This window comes from Diorhabda sublineata, chromosome X (assembly GCF_026230105.1).
Source record: "Diorhabda sublineata isolate icDioSubl1.1 chromosome X, icDioSubl1.1, whole genome shotgun sequence".
NCBI classification, from domain to species: domain Eukaryota; kingdom Metazoa; phylum Arthropoda; class Insecta; order Coleoptera; family Chrysomelidae; genus Diorhabda; species Diorhabda sublineata.
In genome coordinates, this window is record NC_079485.1 from 33,494,731 (window position 1) to 33,518,037 (window position 23,307).

At 30.4% G+C, this 23,307-nt stretch overlaps 1 protein-coding gene across 3 annotated transcripts in view; it reads left to right on the forward strand.

Annotated features, from left to right (window-relative positions):
* LOC130451732 (lachesin-like) overlaps nt 1–23,307 on the forward strand; it is a 272,197-nt gene that overhangs the window by 108,736 nt on the left and 140,154 nt on the right. For all 3 annotated transcript variants that reach the window (XM_056790946.1, XM_056790945.1, XM_056790947.1), the window contains exon 3: nt 22,514–22,641. In XM_056790946.1, coding sequence (XP_056646924.1) covers nt 22,566–22,641 — 76 coding nt within the window. In that variant the 5' untranslated portion in view covers nt 22,514–22,565. The remainder of the gene's footprint in view (nt 1–22,513; nt 22,642–23,307) is intronic.

The window sequence follows — 23,307 nt, forward strand, 5'->3', positions numbered from 1 at the left end:
CAGAGTACGAACAATTTATTCGCTCGTTGGATCCACACTTTAAAATCATTAAACTGGAAGGTTATAATTGAACAAAAATTTCAATCCAATGTTGTGGCTCACCAAAATCCATTTGGTTGCATACAATTGAGATTTCAGGAGTCCAGAAAATGCTTGAAACTTAGAAGTTATGACGTATTATTATCTCTACAAATCATCTTACTTAGGAGGTGAAGTAATACTAGGTGAGACTGATACTCAACTAGAACTGGAGCTGGAATTGAGAACAAGAATAGGTCTCCTTGTTTTACCTAGTTGGCTCAACTTTCTCTAGAATTAGGAAAAGAGTAACAATATCACGTTTAATTATACCACAGCGGACAATTTATTTTAAGTTATTAATTACATTTCGTGTTATTCATTTGTTTCATACTATTTTACAAGGGATGATAATATTGAAAGAGAATTTGCCTCACAGTTCTCACGGAAGTTATAATTTCGTGTACGATTGATTTGAAAACTGAAATTACCTTTCCGAAATACCTGTTTTTGAGTCGATTGAAAACATGAGAGATAATTGGAGGCGAGCCTGATATTTATTGTTGTTGATGCCCGTAAAAATGAATAATGAATTGATTATTCGTGCGCGAGGTTATTATATGGGAATGTAAAGGCCATGTGAGGGTGATCTTCCATGTACTTTTGATGCTATTGCACAGAGTGTCACATTGAAAAGTTCCCATTCACTTCTACCTACTTTGAATAATTAATTTTTGTGGAATGATATCAGAATTCTGTTTTCCGAATATTCAGAGCCGGAAATTTTTAACAGCAAATTGTGACCGCTTGTACTGAATAATTGGTTTAATTTCTCTTCAAATAAAACACTTTTTAGCTTTTGATCTAACTACCACTACTTTAGATCTATTCCTCGATAATCGGGTACCAAATTCTAAAATCATGTTTATTTCAATTCCTCCGAATTTTCACTCTCAACTTTCTGACTGATACTGTGTACTAGACAGTACGTGCTGAGGATATCCACATCGGACAATAATAGCTTATATAAAGAAACAAAACATCTCATGTATGGATATTAACACATTTTGGTCTGATTGTTATCACCATCTCTTATCTTATTCATGTAAATGAGTTAAATGTTGATTAAAGCTTTTGGCATATTTTACGAGTTGCAACAATATGTGTTAATTCTCCATGAAAGCAGAGATATAACAGCCACACATATAACAATTAGATAGTTTTCTAGTTGATATAATTAAGCCTGGGAAAATTTCAAAGCGTATAAACATATATGCATTCACAGCCATATCAAATAAGATCAATTTTTTAAGTAAATATATTGCGATGAGTAACAAGACCAGTCTTAGATTTCTTTTTCATTGATTTTTTTTAAATGAACTTGCCAAATTTGTTAACCTAAATTTTCTCAACACTAAATTGGATATAGTTTCTATCTGTTTTAAGCGATCTGGAGTATATGGAACCTGTAGAAAAGTAATTAAATCTATCGTGACGCGAGATTTTGCCGCATCTCTTTGAAACTCACAGATAAATTCCCACACACTATTTTACTAAGAGCGTTGGTTCATCCTACAAGATAATGACACTGTAAGGGCTGCTATTTATGTACTTAGGAAGTCAGATAATTAACACGATATATTCAGAATATTAATACATTAAATTAGGTGAAGGAGTATTTAATTATTGAAATTATTTGTATAGCGAAAAAGTTACTAAGGTTTCACAACGCGGAAACCAATTTTCTATTAATACCCGCCCAACTTAATTAATCTATCTGTTTAATAAAATATGATTTAGAAGAGGATTTGATTATACACCATGAGTAAGAGAATAATTATCAAGACCTTGGAAATGAAAATTTCATGGCAAAGTAACTAATTGATGCGTTAATTATAATTATGCAATCATATTTCTTCATATGACAGAATCTGGTAATCATTTATTATAATAAATAGAAAAAGATCAACAAAAGTAAATATGTAGACGCCAAGTATGATTTTTTCGAAACCAGTGATTGTTTTTGATTATATTATTCATATGTAGAGTGAATATACTTTTTACAGGTTTTGAGCAACATTTCGAATTTATATAAAACTTTCATCCATATCGTAATAATGAAGAATGTTTCATATTCACCACAAGAATATTATTTTATAAATTATGCCTGTTCTTAGATCTCCTACCAAACTGGTTCACTTTCTATTCTTGAAAATGTATCGCCTCGTTTCCAGTAGTACCTATTAGATTGGTGTTAATTATAGGTTGTTTATACCCAACCGATATTCTTTCAATAAAATCAAAATGTCCTTATATATTTGTCTGATAATGCTATATTACTAAATGAATGACAGCTTGTAGATAGAATATGAGGTAATATAACAAAATTCTTGGGTGATACATTTATTTTAGCACTTTACCAGATTTTTTATAATTTTTTCTGGAACATTTAGTTTCCACCATCATCTTATAAACTCTAATATAATTCTGCTCAATCCAATCATGCCATGTGAGGGTCACTATGTTTTATACTGTTCTCATAACATAAAAGGTATTGAGCTCCATATTAAAATTGAACGCCAAATTTCTTCTGGATTAGGTTTAGAAAAGTTAGAAAGTGGTTTCATATATTGCACCAATCATGGTTTTCATTTTATTTGTAGTACGAGGATTTCCGTAACCCCTATCAAGAAAAATTCCAAAATGAAATGAATCTTAAATATTTTCTCAATTTTAACATATGATTCTCTACTGGGCAAAAGAATATAGTATTTAGTGAATAATATAGCAGTTACTTATTTGAAAAACATTCTACTCTCTATATTGTGGCTTTCACAACATATTAAAAAATCTTTAGAACCGCGTCGCACTTTTTAAAGGGGGCAGTTTGTTACCTAATTTTCCATTGAATCACATTACCTTTTCAAAAATAACAGTTATTCGATTTTTATTTATGTACTAGGTATTTTGCAATAAAACAGAAAATTGCAAAAATTAACTATCTAAACAACGGTGAAATCTGCTCTCAAAATCTCTGAAAGAATATTCATGTAGTATTATTCTTCTTTTCAAATCTATCAAATGTCAAGGCTGTATATTATAAGCAATCGATTTCAAATACCAATCCACCTGCACTGAAATATACCATTTAGCTAAAGCATAACTAAAGAAACTAATGTGAAGCAGTTCGTCTGTTTGAAAACAAAAAGATCTTTTTGGAAAATCATGTTACCGGCTGCTGCTTCTATTTGATTTTGCACTCTATTTAATATTAAAGAGACTATTATCTTTTCAAGCAAACCAAAAGACAGCTCACCAGCTAAATTTCCCTTGATTGATAAATACTGTTCCCAAAAATGCTAAAAAAAATGTTAATCTTCTTTGCATGGTGTTTATGACGTTTACTAGACATTCTTGGACTTTTATTGCTCCAGAAGCGAAAACTTTTGATTGTTAACCTGTCCGTTGAGAAGGAGCATTTTCCTCTTAAGAAAAGCAAATATTGTGCAAAATATTTTAAATATTTTGTATATCAATTATAGAAGCCTCAATTGTTCTACAAATTTCTTTAGTATTCAAGAGTCTGGCAAATGTTTTTTTGTTAGAATCGAGTCTAGTTTCTCTAAACTAAGCAACTAATTTCATGATATATTTATAATTCAAATTACTATTCGGATGTACTATTAACAATTAACTCTTCTTGCACATTTTCCAGATTTAGAATGAGTAAAAATAATCTCAGTTCTTTGTTCAATACCAATCAAAATAGAAACTAACCTTAAACTCACAAAAGTAATTTTGGCGACAAGGATTGGTGTTGAGAATGACAAATAAATAATATTTTAAGAAAAATTCAAAGAATGTCATACTTGAGTTCTTTTTTTAATATATAAACTTCATAGATAAATTAAATTATTTGTGATATTTTTGAACCGAATATATGCTTTCCTATTAAAGTTTTGGATATTAGAAATGATAATACTTCAAAAATTCACCGTTTTTAAATAAAACATACGTTTTATTTATTTCGATTCCTTAAAATGACACCACAAAGTATTTTTGATTCTTAAATCTTGTTTACTTGAAAATAGTTCAAGTATATAAAGTTTTTAAGTATTACAATAGTTACAATAAAAAAGCATCCTCCGCATGTTCCAATTCACCAAACCCAAAAATTCACAGTACATTTCCAGTGAATGCAATTTCACTTTGCATCAAATAAAAAACATACCTTCGTCTGTGTTAGTGGTGAGTAGAGGAGAGGAAATAGTGAGATCACTCAGTGGAAATTCAATTATCAAAAACCGGTTTGTTATATGTTGCGACAGTGAACACAAAAGAAAATAAATATAGCAGACCCGTCTGAGGCAAGTGGCAGGCATTGCCGTTTAAAAAGATATAAGAACCGCACCAAAAAGATGGGGTTATTAAAGAGCGTTGCTTTGTTAATTTACTCCACTGTGACATCATGATGGAATGTCACATCACTCCTACGGAAATTGAGAAAGTATTGTAAGAGAAGAGGCTGAGTGACAGACTCGCTTCTTTATCAGTTGCACTATATTCCTGTTGCCTACCTCCTTCTACTCGCATACTAAAGTTATAAATTTGACCTTGCTAGCGCTTACTTTTGAGACCCTATTATTATTAATGTCAACTTTATTGAGTTTATTCTCAATCTACATTATTTGTAAACGACAGATTCTCTAAGAAATAGTAGTAAAAGTAAACAAAAAAATAGGTATAGGTCAATATATTTGATCTTTTCTCTTGTGTATTTATGACGTTATGTCAATATCTTATTAGAATTAATAATGATGATAAATATAAATCAATTATTATCCAACTATATAGAATATATTCTTGACGGGTTAGAACATAAAAATGGTATCCGGTCTTGAGGAGTCTTGAGTTTCTTGCAGCAAATAGAATGAGAAATAGTGCTGCCCAATTTTATTTTTAAAAGGGACACTTCCGATGTATAATTGTAGCCATTGTGACTCAATCGTCTAGGAGGAAGAGGTTTTAAGTGGCACTTAGATGCCCTGATCTAATCCTTGTATACTAGAAATAAATTAATTCGTCAGTTAATTAATGTTAGCTACCAGAGAATGGATCACTTTTGCTGTCTAGAGTTTGACTTGCACAATTTTTGTTAAACGCGTGTGGCGTCGTGCCATCTAATGATTGAATATCTACTACCCCAAAAATATGTTTCATGTCTATCGAGATACATTAAGAGCAACTAATGAATGTTTGTCAATGTTACCACATCTGATTTCATAGTTGACCAGAAACTTCGACATCTTAGAGGATAGAAGAAAAGTCGCTGATTTGACGCTGTTTTACCGATACTGCCACGGCAAATACTCTTTCGAGCTGTCCAACATAATCCTGCCAAGAGTAGTTTTTAGAAGACCTACTCGACAAGCATACGTGGCTCATCAACACCGAGTTCTCCTGCAGACGTCCAGAGCTTCAATTTATCGGAACAAATCTCTTTGAAGAAGAGCTAGCCTGTGGAATCAGCTACCAAGGCACGTCTTTCCCGAACAGTATAACCTACAGAAGCTTCAGAAGCACTCGAATTACTCAAGTGGAAAAGTGTTTACCCGCTTGTGCTTGCTTTATTGATAAGTTTTTAAGGAGCTATCCAAATAAAATGAGTCATCCTCATGTATTCGTGAAGACAAGAAAAACACATGAAAAATGAGATCAATCGATCTTACATATCAAGAAAATTGTTTATCGGTTGTTTATCAGTGGCTTATTTAAATGAATATGTCTGTGCTAATGTATAATGCTAATTTTTATTTATAACAACGAAAAAGTTTAAATCTTTGTCGGATACAAGAGGCGAACATCCTAGTTCATTGTTATCGGATACTCTCCAATTGGTATCCTCTATTTTATGTAAATTTTAAATGCCTTATAGTTATCAAAAGTACATCCTTTTTTCTTAGTTTTTCTTCTAGGCCTTAATAAGAGCATCAATATTATTATGAATTAATGTCTAAAGAATATGAGAGAATCATATATTTCACTACCGAAACTTTATTTAAAAATGAAAAGCTTTATTCACAAACAATTTAACAAATGTTGAATGAACTTAATTAATTTCAACAATTAGGTAGCACAATCCATTAAAATGGTATTTACAACAACTTTTATTTAAATTGAAATAGATACTGAATGAGTATTTACGAAATATGATCTCTTTATGTAACAATTTTAAAATCATCTGGATTTTCCTAGATGTAACTAAAGATAAACAATCGCTCAAATCAGATAGGAATCAGTCTGACAATCATTAATATTATCAATATGTGAAGCAATTTGGTAATCAGTCATCGGTACAATGAATTTTATCAAAAGGAGAAAAGCATTGTAAGGAGTAGTATCTCCGAAGTTTTACTTTTATATTTGTTATTTGTCCAAATTTCCCTTCTTATTCTGTATCAATCTCTTATTCAGTATATAATTTATTATTTAATCGATATTCAAATGATTTTCGCAGTTGTATCTAGAAGGTGAGTTATTATGAATATACTTATTTCAATAATGTTTCACCCAAATTTTTTTTATCTTCTTGTATATATTGTTCTAATGTGGTTCAGATACATGGACATCTGTTGGCACTTCCTTATAAAAACACTGATATGGTCATTCTTGTTTATTTGGTTTTTCAGCGTAAAATATTTCCATATTATATAATATTCTGTATTTTTATATGATCAGTTACAATTATTTATTGAAAACTTTTTATCTCTAAAATTTAAATTCTAGTAACTTATGTCATTTTATCAAATATTGAAGATTTCACTCGTATTCTTTTATACAAACACAAACTCACTAACTTTTCTATTCATTACGTTCCATTTTATTCCTTTCCATTCAATATTTCTTTTTTCACTGCTTGCTCATCTCCATGCTAACTATCTTATGTCTTTGTCTTTGCATTGTGGTCCATGCTCCTGCCTCGAAAATGAGTATAGGAGTAATTTCCGTCTTAAAAATTTCCCTCATTATCTCTTTTTCTACCAGGAAGGTATTTTCAATTCTTCCAAAGATTTTTCCTGCTTCTGGAATCATGTTTTTGAGGAAGAACAAACCTAAACCTAGATCAGAAGAACGTCAACACAGGATTTGCCGACGGAATTTGCAATGAAACGTAGGTGGACACCGCCTTATACCACAAATAGATGCTTGGCTAGACTGAAATCATGTTAAGGTGAACTACTATCTGAAACAGATACTCACAAGTATGATTATTTTACCGAGTATAGCTCTATCGCTCCCCCAGTTGCCCTTTTTTCCAAAGCTCTGGAGCGTTGGTTATTTGGAAGTAGATTTATTTTAAATACAATTCAAGAACTGTGTGGAATAAGTTTGGATCAATAATTATGTTCTGTGATCCTCATGTGGTTATTTCATTGAACATCAACATTTTTCTAGCCAGTAAAAACAACTTTAAACGTTCCCAATATATTCAAGTTTTTCTTTAAACTGAATATAATTTATAGAAAATGTTTTCTGTTCAAAAACTAAGGCACTCGGTAAATGAAATTTCAATAGCAAAGTAACTCTCACAATTTAAACGAAACCAATAGCCGACAGATAAACTGTCCGATTGTAAAGTTAATCGTTTGTATATGGCTGTATAACGTCTAAGCAATACTTTTTAATTTGTACCGGGTATCCCAATAAGAATGGCTCTCGGCCATATCTTGGGAACCGTTTATAGTACAGCTTCGAGAAAAAAAATATGACAAAAGTGACCTCGAGAAAAACCTGGAAATTATTTACAGATTGTTGGTCCGCCGCCAGAGGGCGTAATTAAATACCAAAAATTATAAAAAGAATAATTTACAAATTTTGCCTAATTAAGATGCATTTAAACTATGATTATCGTATTCTTCAAGAAATTCAGCGTTTCCCGATGACAGCATAAGTAATATTGACATAATAATTGGAACTATAATTAATAGAACAAGAAAATACAATTTTGAGGAGTCAAAAAATCCGTTCAGTCAAACCGGAGTAATTTATGTTTGAAGAAAAATGCTTAAAATTTTCTTAAGATATCTCGTAATACGAAAAAGACAAAAAAACATACGGTTTTCGCTATTCTGTTGCTAATTTGGTCTACTTTTATATTCCTTAATTAAAAATGCATATTTCCATTTAACATTTTTCAAGGATAGCTAGATTTAAAAAAATAAATAAATAGCGCCCTCCAGCGTATACATTACTCATTAGGTTGTTTCGAAATTATAACTCTTACATTGGTAGAGAGGAGCTCTCTTCAAAAAGACTAAGTTTGCATATATAGGTTGAGTAGAACTGGAGATCCAGGCGTTTTTTCATAATAAAGCTCCCGCTTCCCCCACCTCTTATTTGAAGAGATAAACTAAAACTAGTAAAATCAAATATTATTAATAATAATTAAATGCATCTTTATTGGGCAAAATATGTAAATTATTCATTTTATAATTTTTGGTATTTAATTACGCCCTCTAGCGGTGGACCTACAACTCTGTAAATAATTTCCGGGTTTTTCTCGAGGTCACTTCTGTTATATATTTTTTCCCGAAGCTGTGACTGAGAGCCATTCTTATTGGGACACCCAGTACAATGGTTTAGTAGTCTGGACGCGTTGCCTAGAATTGCACAACCATCTCACGGCTGTGCTAGAGCACTTCCTGTTCGTGTTAAACACAATATTATTTCAACCCAGTCGGCAAACTGCTTTTCTTTTCTCCCGTTTTCAAAGATAGGGGATTATAAATGCCTGTGAGGCATGTTAGTCTATACTCCAACGATTCATTGAAAATCCTCATTTCCTTGATTGGTTTGTATTTCAACGCATTTTCACCTCAAAAAAAATAGATCACAATCCGATCGCGCTGTTTTACAATTAAATGAATTATTTCGTATCACTTATTATGAAGAATATAAAAAATATTTGACAGATATATTCGGTAAGTTACCAGAAATTAATTAAGAAATGCTCGCTTAGCATTATTATGAAGAGTAGGTAAAACTATGCTCCATACCTCTCCACAGGTGGACAGTCGTCCTCTACCAATCAATTTGTTTATACTGCTACATTTTGTTAGTTGATAGCAAATAGTTTTTGCAATGGATAAAACAAAATTAAATTGAATTGAATTAAATTTTCTCTCAACTTCCGGCCAAAATTGATTTTATTTAATTTTGTTCAATCCGCTATAACTTGAAAAATTATTTTATTTCTCAAATTTCGATGTATTTCACAATTATAGTCTATGACGAAACTGTAAGAAAATATAGTGAAAGTTGATATTACAGCATCTATTTTATCATTCGAATTATTTTGAGTAATGATTAAGGGTGGGCCAATACTTATTTATATTTCAAACTAACACATCAACGTGTGATTTACAATAATAAATAGAAAAAGAAATTACCATTATCGGTTATTTCGAAAATCTAAGCAAACTGTCTAATCAAAAAAATCTTTCCATTCTATCCTACTTTATAAAATGAAATGTCCGTTTTAACTAATTTTCAATGCACAAAAGAGTATTATCAAGCAAAATGAATTGTATACAAGTTTAATAGATCCATATTTGGTATCCAGTAGATAATTTACTTTATACGGGGATTCTTCTAGACTGAATTTACGATGTTTGAACACTTCCTTTCGTGTTAACAAAAGATCATAGCTCTGTCGGCAACTACATTTCCTACCAAACGTATCTAAAATACATTACACCATTCACCAGACTTTTTCAGAAAAAGAACATTGACAATCTATGGGAATTCCGGTAAAGCTCGTGTAGTTTTTCTGCCGGATTCTACTTTGTAGATTGCTATACATTATCTCTCATGTCTTAGAAATTATTCCAAGATTTAATGTTTCTTTGGATAAAACACGAGAAGAAATTATTTGAAAATGAATAGAAAATAGTATTTTTTGCGGACATGGGGCTGCAAAGATTGATTATAATTTCAAATTTAGTAATTTTCAATCAGCCTTTTGTCTTGAAATTCTGCATATTTTCTTGGTTTTGATAACAATATATGATTTAAAAAATCATAAAATATTTGACGATTTCCCGTGAATGAATCAATTTTTAGGTTCAAGTCTAACTAGGAAATGTGCAATTTTCCATTTCTGTCATTTTTTAGTAGTATTTAGAATCAAATTAAAAGGATGTTAAAAATATCACAATGATTTTCTGTAAAATAAATTATCCTCTGATTGGTAGATCGAATTTCATTAAACATGTGAATCGAAAAGTTAATTTTGCATAGAAAATTTTGTATATTTTTAGTCTTTTAAAATAAAAAGGATGAAATAAAACAATGGGCAAAAAAAATTTTTTAAAACCACATTTCATATAAAATGCACTGAAATATGAAAATTTTAGGATCTTGGTAAAATTGAAGAAGAAAATTCAATTAAAAAATGTGAGTACAGTTGATAAATCTTTTACTTCTCTATATCTACCTAATGTTCTCTATTGCCCTCTTATAGATACATAATTAGTTTGAGAAAATGGAAAATAGTATGTAAAAATTATCTACTTCCCTATCAGTTCTTTTTTATCACCGTATCATTGAAACACTAATCCATCTTTTTCATTAAAAACCATCAGCTCGCTCTGTAGAACTTTCAAACATATTCTTACTACGTAAAACACATATATATATATATATATATATATATATATATATATATATATATATATAAAACGTCTAGTATTACATATAATACAGCTCTAATTGAAATGAGAATTCCAATAAAAATATGGAGTGTTAAAAACAATAAGAATATCCTGAAAAAAATCAACAATCAAAATATTGGATTCTTGAGGAAAGTTTAAATGACTAAGAGCTTTTTTCTGGACGAAACTATTCGCTTCTTTATTTTTTAACGATCTGGTCCCCAAGACCAAACCCACTTAATGATTCAGAGATGTTTTTATTATTCTAATTCCAGTATTAAATTAAGATTGACGCTTCTAATAAACTGTGCGTAATAAGTGTAAAATTGGTGGCATCGTATCGTGTTTATGAAAATTCAAATTTATTTCAAACTCTATCGAATTATAAGTGAGTGAATATCTTTACTTTTGTCACCAAAAAAAGTTTTGTTTTTTCAATGAAAATAAAAAATGATAATGTTTTACTCTGTTCACTTGCTTCAGATGATAGAAAAAATGGTTGTTTGTCTCCGTATTTCATATATTTTACAACTCGATTAAATAAGTAGAATAATCTGGGAAATCAAATCCATTTTATTTAGCTCAAACTCTTAATATCTCTTGAAAAAACTTCTTAAGAAATTATAGGTTTCTGATTGATTGACAGTTAGTTCACAAATTGCGGTAGCCGAATGTCACAAAACGTAGGAAGGCGAAGCCCCTTATTTTACGGACTTTTAGTTTGTTGCTCTAATTCGTTTTAAATTAGTCCACAAATAACTGAGAATATGGAACCGGTACCGCTCAACAACTATTTATCAGAAAGTTAGGTCAAAAGCATTTAGAAAATGTTCACTTTTGTTTACGTTATTCATCTCACTCTCTTGAAACTGATTGAATCCATGACCGTGCACTAAGTTTTGTGAATAAATAACAAGTTTATGTATTGAGCAAAGCAACGAAATAATATCACATATATTTATATGAAATAGGATATAAGAAAATATTTAGATAATTAAATTTTTTTCACATCAAGTCATGGATATATATATATATATATATATATATATATATATATATATATATATATATATATATATATATCCGCTTTTCGTACGCTACGTACGCTACACTTTTATATCTATTCACTTTATAATTCTGTACAGAAATATATGTAGCAGGGGTCCTACAGCTTTCCTTGCCGCATCCAGCATTTCGTACGCCACTCTTTTCTGTCTATCTACTTGTTTTCCTGGATAGCTCTGTCTTTCATGGTCTGTTCAATCCCTTCCTTCCAAGTCTTTAAGGGTATTCCTAGTCTTCTTTTATTCGCGGTTTATACATCAATGCTTTCTTCAGCCATCTGTTCTGCTCCATCCTCGTCACATTTCCGTACCAGAGCAGTCTCAAGCAATCCATTACCCCATCCTGTATTGTTTTCTCCTGTCTATCCGTCAGTTGATAGATCTCGTATCCATACGTTATAATGAGTTCCACTATGACTTTGTTTGTTCATCATTTTTTAATTTAAGTTAAATTTTTCTGAACAAAGCAGTAACTTTAAAATTTGTGTATATTTTTCCCCTGTTGCACTCTATTTCTTATATTGTCTACATTGTCTAATCCTCTTTATTTGCAGGTTGACGTCTCCTTCCAAATAATCTGTTTTTGACATATTCGTCGTCCAATTTTCTAAGCATGTAATCTGCATCGTCCTCGTCGCAGGCTATAACAACTTGGTCGTTTGCAAAAAATAGAGCTAGACACTTATCCTCTGTCTCAATTCCTATTCTTTTAGTTTTAATTTCTACTATTCCTACTCCTACTACTACTCAGAGCTTCCTTAATGTATTTCAAATAATATTGGTGATACACTGCACCCACTTTTCGATCATCATACCGTAATTAAAATTGTGTTCTCGTTTCAGTTATAATGATCTTTCCATTCAATTATGTCGATAAAATTGGAATTATTTTGCCGTTTTGCAGAAACAGAACAGAAATGAAATGGAAATATTTTATCTTCCACAATTGGATATTGAAATTTAAATAGACAATTTATAATCGAAGCAAGCGAGATAGCAAGTTTTAGAATACTTTCTGAGGAAGTTATTTCCTTTGTTGATAAGCTTGATGCTAGTTACCCATATAAAAGAGACATATTTCAATTGTTGAATAATGTGAATGTACGATTGTACGTTTTTCAGAACAAAACCAAGGTTTCTAATTATCACCAAGGATATCAATACTATCGAATATTATACCAAGATCTTCGCGAAGAGGGGGGCTGTTTTCTAATGGAGGATAAAGTATTATATCAGATCAATGTAAATGGAAATTACTAATATTGGCTTTAAAAAGATTTTTACCATTTATAAAGATTAGAAATCATAAATGCTCAAGAAATTAATTTTGTGGCACTGCAGAAGTTGCGTTAATTTCCATTCAACAGATAGTTTTTTTTCGGTCATCTATGACGTCATGAACCTAGTCAATGAATCAGTCAAATCAATGTTAAGCAGCTCTATGAAACAAGTAACATGACTGAAGCAATGAAGCGATTAGAAAAATATATTTAAATGACATCAACTTCACCGAGTCTGCGATATATCGTCCGCTAAATACGTTCTTAAGTAAATTGTGAATATTTCTTCACTATTTGCACGATTTGCTTTCGTTTCAATATTCTATGAAGACATATAACAGTAGTCTCAGATATAAATATTGCAAGTATTTAATTATTGCATGCCAATGCTCAAGTAGCTAGATCGAATGAATTTAAAAAAACTTTAAAAGCTGAATACTTCTACTAAAACTGTAAGTAATTACCCCTCCAATCATATTAAGTAACCAATAGTTCGACAAAGTCCAGGAATTAAATGAAATTCATAGAAGCTAATTTATATAATAATTTGATTTTTTTTTTAAATTCTTGGATTTGTACAACCAAATGTATAAAAGATGTCCTAATATAGAGATATGAAGTCATTGTTGATTTTGGCAACAGTTATTTTGATGGTTATTTTTAAATGGCATGTAAGTCAATATATTCATTCTGTATCGTGAAAATATAAAGAGGTGTTAAGACAAAATTAAATATTTATTGTAGTCAAACGTCAGAAATATACGTAAGTCAAATAAGATTATAACAGTTGCTTTCAACAGATTAAAGACCGCTTCGCACGAAATTAATAACGAAAAACGGAAACCTCGTATTAAATTAGGCTCTTAATTCTTTTCAGCAGTTAATAGAGGTAGAGTGGTGACTTTTTTATGGTAGTGTTAAAAGAAAATTATTAGTATGGCAATCTTATCGGTCTAGTAATCATGACTAAAGAAGTGTTTATGTTGAAAAAATACTCAAAAAACTGATTAAAATAATGTTTTCTCTCATAATAACATGTACAAGTAATATGTTAAACCATTATAACCTACAGAATTGTAGTAGATTATATATTTTGAGAAAAAAATACTTTTATATTCCACTTATTGACAGATTATACTAAAATATACTCATCATCATGTAGTGTTAATTAATCCGAAGAAGCAATTCACACCTCTATTATGATTAAGTTGAAAGGTTTCATCGCCACATTAGCGTTTTAGACGACTCAAGATTATGAGTTTTTATTGCAAGTAGTCAGCTAGCGCTTATATATCCTCAGAACATTTTCATTAGAAGACACAAAAATAATTTCATAAAACCCATTCAAAATAAAACCGCGCAAAACAAAAAGTGAAAGAAACAATTAGGAATCACGGGATGATGCAACGAACTGAATACGAAAGATATTCTTTCAAACGTGTATCCATACAAACTAGAAAATATAAAGCTGAGACATGCAGTTAAGCAGCACATAAATATGCATACAGTCATACCTCAGTACTTTACGTATTGTGTTTAGTAGTAGTTTTAGGGCGTATAGGAAAAAGTAACTGCAGAGAAAATAGAAAGACGGACGCTGTAGCCGCGGTTCTAAATAAATCCAGTGATGTACTATCTCTTTTTTAACAACACATTTTTCCAGTTATTCCTCATAAATTAAGTGAATTTCCAGATTTCATTCACACAAAAAACATTTGGTGGTTGCATCTTTTTTGTAGCGTCTACAGTCGTACTTGAACATTGGTATCAAAATATTTATATTATATATTAGCAATGTCTTTGAGAGATTGCGTCTAAAGCTTTGAATGTATTTATTTTTCTATTTATTGGTGAAGGACTACTCCAACTCTTTATAAGCAAAAGATACTATGAACATCAAACAGAAAAAATAAGTTATCTGTAAACGGAAACGACTGCATTGCAAATACTATATATGGGAAACATCAATTTCATAATATTAATATTGCGTCCACAAAATAGAAGATGTGCTCGTCGAAAATCTTGAATTGAGAAAAATAGGCTTGAAATCATGAAGATCTAAAAAACGATAATGCAAATGAGGAAAGCTCCTGACTCCAACATTCTCTTACAAACTCGACCACATATATAGACCGTCGGTCCTGTTTTAATATGTTGTTGAAGATAAGCAGATACGCCAGATATTTGTATTTGTTTTTTTTTACTGTTTTGTTCAAGGACAATTACTAAAAAGGCATTTATGTTTATTTATGGTAGTCTCGAGACTTAATAATTCGAAGGTTCTAGAAATGATTTTAATATGTAAAGCTGAGCTCTATCATAATCAGTAAATAATTTTATTTCATAGTGAAAACATCGGGACAGTGACAAGTGAATTAACAAGTGTATCTGAATAAATGAGATATCAAGGGTATACATAAACATTAATAAATAATTAATCGCGGAAGTGTTAGGAATAGTTAATGTTAAAATAAACCACGTAAGTAAGATACACTCTGTGAGAATAGATTCATTTCGCCGCCGGCCGTCCTGTGATTAAAAACTGTTCACATAAATAAGAACATTACATGGCTACTAAAATTAAAAAATTTTAATTTTCGAGTTTCCAAGAAATTGCTTAGTAAATTCTAAAGAGTAGATGAGAAACAAATAAGGAATTAGACACTTAGATGGAATTGACTTGGGTATTTTCATTGAATTATTTTGTTTTTATTAGCTTTTTCTTTAATTCGATGAATATTGAAGAAAATAAATTCAGATGATTTCATTTCATTTGATCCTAAATAGCCTTGTATATTACGAGTATTTTGATAATATGAGTAGTAGTCACTAATATCGCTAAATAAGACACAAAACAACAAGAATAAATGTAATAGTACATTACAATATATGAATAAGGATCTAAAGTGATAGTAAGTGAAAGTAAAATATATTTTGATTACGAATACTCGTATGTAAATTTCCTCAATGGGTACATACAAAAAAGACAATTAATTAATTTATTTTTTATTTCGATACTAATCTTTGTCACTTGATTTTTCTAATTTGGTGAGGATAGAACTCCTAACTCGGTCCTGAGTGTTCAGAACGTACATAACGAAGAAGAATGTTGCTACCGACACGTCAGACAGGTTCGACAACAAAAACATCCCCTTCTAGTGAAGTTAATAAATTCACGGGTTACTTGTTGTTGTTACAAGTGAAATAAAACGAACAAATGGCGTGTGTTAACCCAGTTAAACATTAACACCTTCCGCATTCGAGAATTTTTTAAATGCTACCTTTAAAACCGACATATATCAGGCATGGAAGTTTTCAATTAGAATTCAAGAATTTTTTATTAATAACCTACAATCTTGTTGTATTTGTCAAATGCTGAATCAACATAAAACTCAATTTTTGATAATTTGTTTAAAAATTAAAATGGAGAAGTTGTTGAGCATATGACTAAATTAAATATAAATAATTTTTAAAAACGCAACTATTGGAAATATCGCAGCCTTAAAAGTACTCGAGAGACCTACTATAAAAGACTGTCCATTATAATCATATTAAGAGTGAATTGTGAGAACCGTAGCAAAATTTTTATTTACATTTACATTTAGATGTCCAATGGTTTGGAAAGAAAGTCTTATATATTACTATGTGAACACTATAACGTTGCATTCGAGCCTTTGATTTCTCATCATACAGTCCTCAGTTGATCTTTTGATTGTGGACCTCGGTCGCGCAAATGGCGCGATCCAATTAAGGTGCACATGTCGTTCGTAGAAAAGGAGAGGGCCGAGATTATCAGGTTAGGTTATCGTTACCTTTTCTTGATACTAAATTTATGAGAAACTGAGATAATAAAATTTTAAATAACTGGTATAGGAAACCAATAAGTTCTGGAAGATATATCAATTATCATTCATATCACCCAGGTAACACTGAAATTCATTCATCAAACAGATGAAAAATAGAGTCCTTAAAATTTCTGATCCAATTTTTCATAAATAAAACAATAAAATACTTTAGAATCTTTTTTATGAAAACTCGTAACCTCCATATCTTTTAAAACGAATTTGTATAATACATCTGACAATGACATAAACATTGAATCATCATTTTCAAACGTCTTTTCTAATATTCCTATTCCATTATTTATATACCTTTACCATATATAAAATCACTTACTCCTGAACTTTCTGGAATCTTTGAACGACACAATATTAAAATAGCACACAGTCAAACACTATTCAATTTATTTTTACTAAAGTAAAAGATAAAACACCAATCAATAAATTGCCTAACATAGTATATGAAATACCTTGTTAAAATTGTGACAAAAAGTACATTGATCAGTCGAAAAGGTCACTGATCAGTCGAATAACCTCTCGCAAGAGTTATAGCAGATTATATCTTGATATATGTTCATTAGCGACTTATGTCTATCATGAAGGACACAATATGAATTATGAATCTTCCAAAGTTGTGACAACTGAAAAAAACTACAAAAAATGTTTATTTTTAGAAACAACTTATGTTGCCCAAAATAATCAATGCATTAATAAGGAAACTGATTCAAATAACCTTAGTGTAATTTATGCATATCTTTTAGATTTCGGAACAACAAATTCTATAAAAATTCAACGCCATTAACAAACAACTAACCTCACCTAACCTAAAAATTTAAACTTCACTTATAACGACCTAACCTATAAAATTTATTGTTATTTATATTCTATCCAATAAATACTCAACTACATTCATAACGACCTAACTCATTGAAATTTAATCCATATATTTATCAATCAATATTAAACATCATTCACTACAACTTATCCTCATCTAGCCTATGAAAATTCAAAGTCATTCGTAACCAAAACAATTAAAAATTGATAAAAATTCCTATAGTAACTAGAATCAATATTTCAATTAATCAATATTTCATATCAACGTCAATTTGAATATTGAATTATTTGCTGTTCATGAATCCTATTCCGTTTCTTTCTTGTTTCTTCTCTCATGCATAAAACAACGAAAATTCTTCTTTATCAATTCTTTCTTCATCCTTCCATCGCAGCTCTTGAAATTCCAGTATTTATTTGTTATGATTAATCATTTCTCCAGCTGTTTCCTCCATTTTTCCTATTCTTAGCATTGTTTTTATCCTCCATGTACCTATTCTAATGATGTTTTCATTTTTACTTCTTTTATTATTTATTTTTCTTATTTTCAATGTTCCCTTATTCATTACGTGGTCGTCATCTCCAAGATATTTCTTCGTTTGATCTCTTTGAATTAGTTTATTTGGTTTGTTCTGGTTACCTTCTTGGTATTTTTTTCTGATCCCTCTCCTTTTACAGGTTTTGCATGTTGTGTGTTAAATTCTCTAATCCATAAGTGACGTCATTTATTACCAATTTATCGTACTTGAGACTTGCTTACTTTTTTTTCTCTCTTGTCTAGCTTTTTTAAGGTATGGTAGTAGTCTTCTGCGTTTCTCTTATATATTTTTTGGGAGATCATCCATTATCCATATATCTTTTCCTTTTAGTTTATCAGTTTGTCTGTATACTAACATTTTTATTTTCTGGGTGCGTGCTTTTATAAAAATGGGTCTTGTTTTTCTAGGTTTAAAAACGCCTAATGTTTCCATTTCTAAGAATTATTTTCCAGGTCCGTTTGCAATTTTACGTGATACATCACTTAATTTATTCTGTTTTTAAGCGTATCTTAGTCTTCATCTTTATGTTCAGATACTATGTATTATCATGTTATTTTTCACTGCATCTTTGTCTAATGTAGCGATTTTATGATCTTCCTTTCCTTATTTTTTTAGTTTATCATTTTCATGTCTAAGAACATTTATAATATCCGTGTTTTCAACTAATTGTTCTTCCATTGCTGTTAATTTGTATGTTATATGTTCAAATATTTGCTGTATTTCTTCCATGTTTTTCATTTTATATCAATTATTTAACCTATTTCCAGCCACCCAAGCTCTGGCGTCCTCTTTAGTTAGTTTTGTTACCAGCTTTTACTTAGAAGCTGACCTTGTATTTATCTGTCTATAAATTACTTCATAGTTTATTTAGTTCTAATTAATGAACGTTAATAGTCCTGACCTATTGCCAATACAAATACTTACATATTTCTCGACTAGGAAATAATTAATTAAGATTTTTGGTGGTTTTGGATAGTATTAATCACCGTCAATTTAAATATTGAATTTTGAATTCTATGAATATGAAAATTTATACAAGCATTAATACTATCCAAAACCACCAAAAATCTTTATTAATTATTTCCCAGATGATAAATACATAAGTATTCGAAAGCTCGGATATATATTTAATCAAATTGCATGAAATTAATAATTTACAGTTCTTTTCTGTCGAAACTTTTTACTCAATATCCAGAAAATCTACTAATTTTTATCCTTATCTTACAAACTAATTCCTAAATACATACTGCATTCTCTGGTTATATCCAGAACTGGACAAATTAGAATTATAGAATTGAATTTTCTATATTCAATATGAACTTTTATTATAATGATTAGAAATCATGCTGAAACTCTTATAAATACCATCATAAGTAATCATAAGTAACTAGACATCCCTCATAGATAAAATGTAAAGAACTAATAATTAGACTCCTCGCTCACTCACTGATTCTAAGAAAACCAGCTTCAGCAACGGGAAAGAGTTATTTGATTGAAATATTAGAACCTCACTTTGTTTTCATATTTAGAAATTAATTTTGGTATCATATTCAGATTTTATATTATTGTAGATTATTATGTTAATAGATGGTTTGCTTCAATAAATTGTGATTGAAAATGTTGAAGTGCTGAGGGTCTATCTATATTTGGGAAAAAATATGATAAAACCGATTACTGATTGGAAAAATAATTATTTACTTCTTTCACATGCTGCAAAACATTCTCAGAATGTTGTTTTTAATTCAATGGATAACCAATGTCTCTTATTACCAACTTTCTTCCGATTGCATAAAAGATATTCAGTTTATCTGTCTTCTTAAGATAGTCTAAAACATGTGTCTGCATAATTTAAGCGAAGAAAATTCGTTTTCAAAAGCTTGAAGCTTACTGCCGCGAGACAACCGATGCCAACTGCTCTTACACAAGATGACAACATTTCATTATATTCGTGGTGTATAAATCGGAATAGAATGAAATATTCAGTTTGAAAAAACATGAAAACAAAAAACAACAAAAATATTCTTATACACTGTTTCCTATTTCATGATATAAAGTCAATACACAAATAAAAGTGACAGAAGTTGAATCTATCTAAAATTAAACGCTGTACTAGCTCTACAATACAAAGAAATAAATAAATAGACTTCCCTAGAAAGTATTTAAAAGAAATACTCTGATTAAACCACCTTCTATAATAAAAAGTTCATCAAAGTCGTATTCGTCATTTATAAAAAACAGACGAAAGGCGCAGCGCGAATTCGCCGAATTTCAAAATTCCATTGTACCTGGACGGGACTGGCCTAAGGACTCATTTCGCGAGTTTGCGCTAACACCATAAAATATTCACTTTTAAACATACCTAACATCAACACAACTCAATTATCAGTGTTGGGAGTGGAAAAAATTCTATGAAAAAGTCTATTAATAAATGTGTTACTTCCTCTCTACCCGTTCCCATTCTCTTTTTTCTCTCAGAATCTCAGTTACATATTCTATATTATTTTCAACCTGTTCTTAGTTTCAATGTTATCTACTTAACGCAACTTTCTTCACATGGAATTTTTTTGAAGGACTTATGCTAGGTACTGGATATATGATAAATATTCGCGTTTATGTAACAAGAAATATTTATATATAACATAAAATTCTAGAAAGAAGAGTAAGCGAAAAAAAATAATCATCAATATTCGAGTGTTGGTTTCCTTTTGCGGTTCTTAATAATAGTAACATCACATTACATCAGAGTCAGGCAGGGGCTAGAAAGCATCGTGAAATGACTCGTCGGGAATTGTAGCACTGGGAGTCTTAGAAACGATGCGATTGCGGGTAAACAACCACCCCCTTAGAACAGCTATTGACAGAGGCGTTCGAAAAAAATGGATGATTAGCAATAATAATGTTTCAAGTTTGGCTTTTTTATATCTAATGTTTAATTAAAACAAAAGGAGAGAGAAAAGTACTTATCTGGTGAAATGCGCAGACACGATTGGATGTAAATAATATAGAACAAAAGTTTAAAGGAAAAAAACTTCTTAACAAAACTTCGAAGAAACTAAGCTGCTTCAAAAACCTTGTAGTCAACTTTAACGGTCTTACTAAAAAATAAGGTGTAGTGTAATGAAGACAAAAGATAAAAGAGAACACGTCATGAAAAAGTATGTGACAATGTTATAAATACGGATGGGATAAGCAATGAAAACAAGTTCTCAACAATTAAAGGATAGAGGTGAACAGATGAAGAGCTAAAAAATGTGAAGCTACTGGTCACGGTCACTCATAGATGTTAATTCTAACGTTGCAAACAGTGATTTTAGAAGGTTGAGATTTTCTCTAATTGTTCGAGGATTAAGAAAATGTCTACAATGCTGCAGACGAATGAAAAGATATTTGTGCTAATGAGAAAGGCCCAATGAGTTTGATTGTGCAGTGAATTATTGTTGATGGCATCGATGCTAGAATGGGCAATTCAACTGGCTTCCTACGAGAGTGAATCATTAATCGGCCTTTAGATGTGTAATTCATGAAAGGCGATCAGCAAACAATGAATTGAAAGAGGAAATGGCTAGACTTTATCAAATTTGACACACATTTGTCATCATATTCAATAATTTGTAATGTTACATTTTATGCTGCACTCGTAATCGCTCTTTTGCAGTCATATCAACAACATTGCAATTACACTTGGGTTTTGATGTGTTGAATAAATACAATAATTGTATGCAAAATATAAGCTTAAAGAAAATTAGGGTCAATTATTTGACAAATGATATAATGCTAGATATTAATAATACGTGAATCTCTTGAATTCCTAATAAAATTATACTCAACTGCTAGAAATGCAAATTAAATAAAAATTCATAGCTAAATATCAAATAGCCAATTGCACTAAATATTGGGAAAAGCTGGAAAACTAAGGTAAGATACAATAATCATTGAATAACTTAAAATACGTGACAAATAAAAGAGTAATTTGGACTCAAGAAAGAGAGAACAAACGTATAATATATAATAAAATATTTTCAAAATGAGTTTTTCCAAATCTAATAAAAAACTAATACTCCACTACAATGAATAATCAGTGTTTCATTTTATGACAAAATATATATCAAATTACTCTCTATATTATCTATATTGAAAAATAAATGTTCTACAAATTCGTAAGTCTCAAAATCTATTGATATGTACGACACTGGCGAATACAAAACACACTCACTTCAGTGTCTGTTGCAGGGCCATGAGACTCAACGGCCACATAGACGGGATGGATTGAGATCGTGCAATCATGCATAACGTACAGACTCTTCGGACGACATACCCACATCTGTTCTTCTATATGCTGTTTATATTTCAGTTTTACGGTAAGTCTACAATTAGCTTATAGGGATTGTAAGGATTCCATATCTTTGTCGAGTTATTTTTGATATATCCTTCAATTTTCCTCGAAATGTTTGAATGCGTTATGAAGATATTTTTCCGATATAAATGAAATTGTGTTGTTGTTCTATTCATAATATGTTTTTATGTTATATTGTGAATATTTGACATCCTAGGGTGTGAAATGTATATCATAAAAATACCATAATGCTATAATATAACACAGCTCTAACACATGTAACTAGAATTGCTTCTCACTAATCTTACAGCTGGTTTGCAAATTATACCTCAGTGGCAGAGCAAATCGTTGATAGAGAGAGCATTATTCTAAATATTTTCAGTTTGTTCCGAAATTCCTAGCAGTCCTATTTAATTTTATAATGTTTCATAATTAAAAAAGTATAAACATGGTATATTTGATTGAACTTTTTTTATCAGAGAATTTTGAATGAATATCTGTCAAAGCCGTAAAAAAAGCCGTTAATATATTGTTTGTTTTATTTAGTTCCAGAAAACTTGTGAGTATCTTATTCATCAACGCTTTCCCACCCACTGCAATAAATGATAATTACAGCAAGTGTCTCAACTTCCAATATGTCTCTTAATGAAACTCACACAATTTCGAGCTCTTAATAGCACTTGTTTGTCGG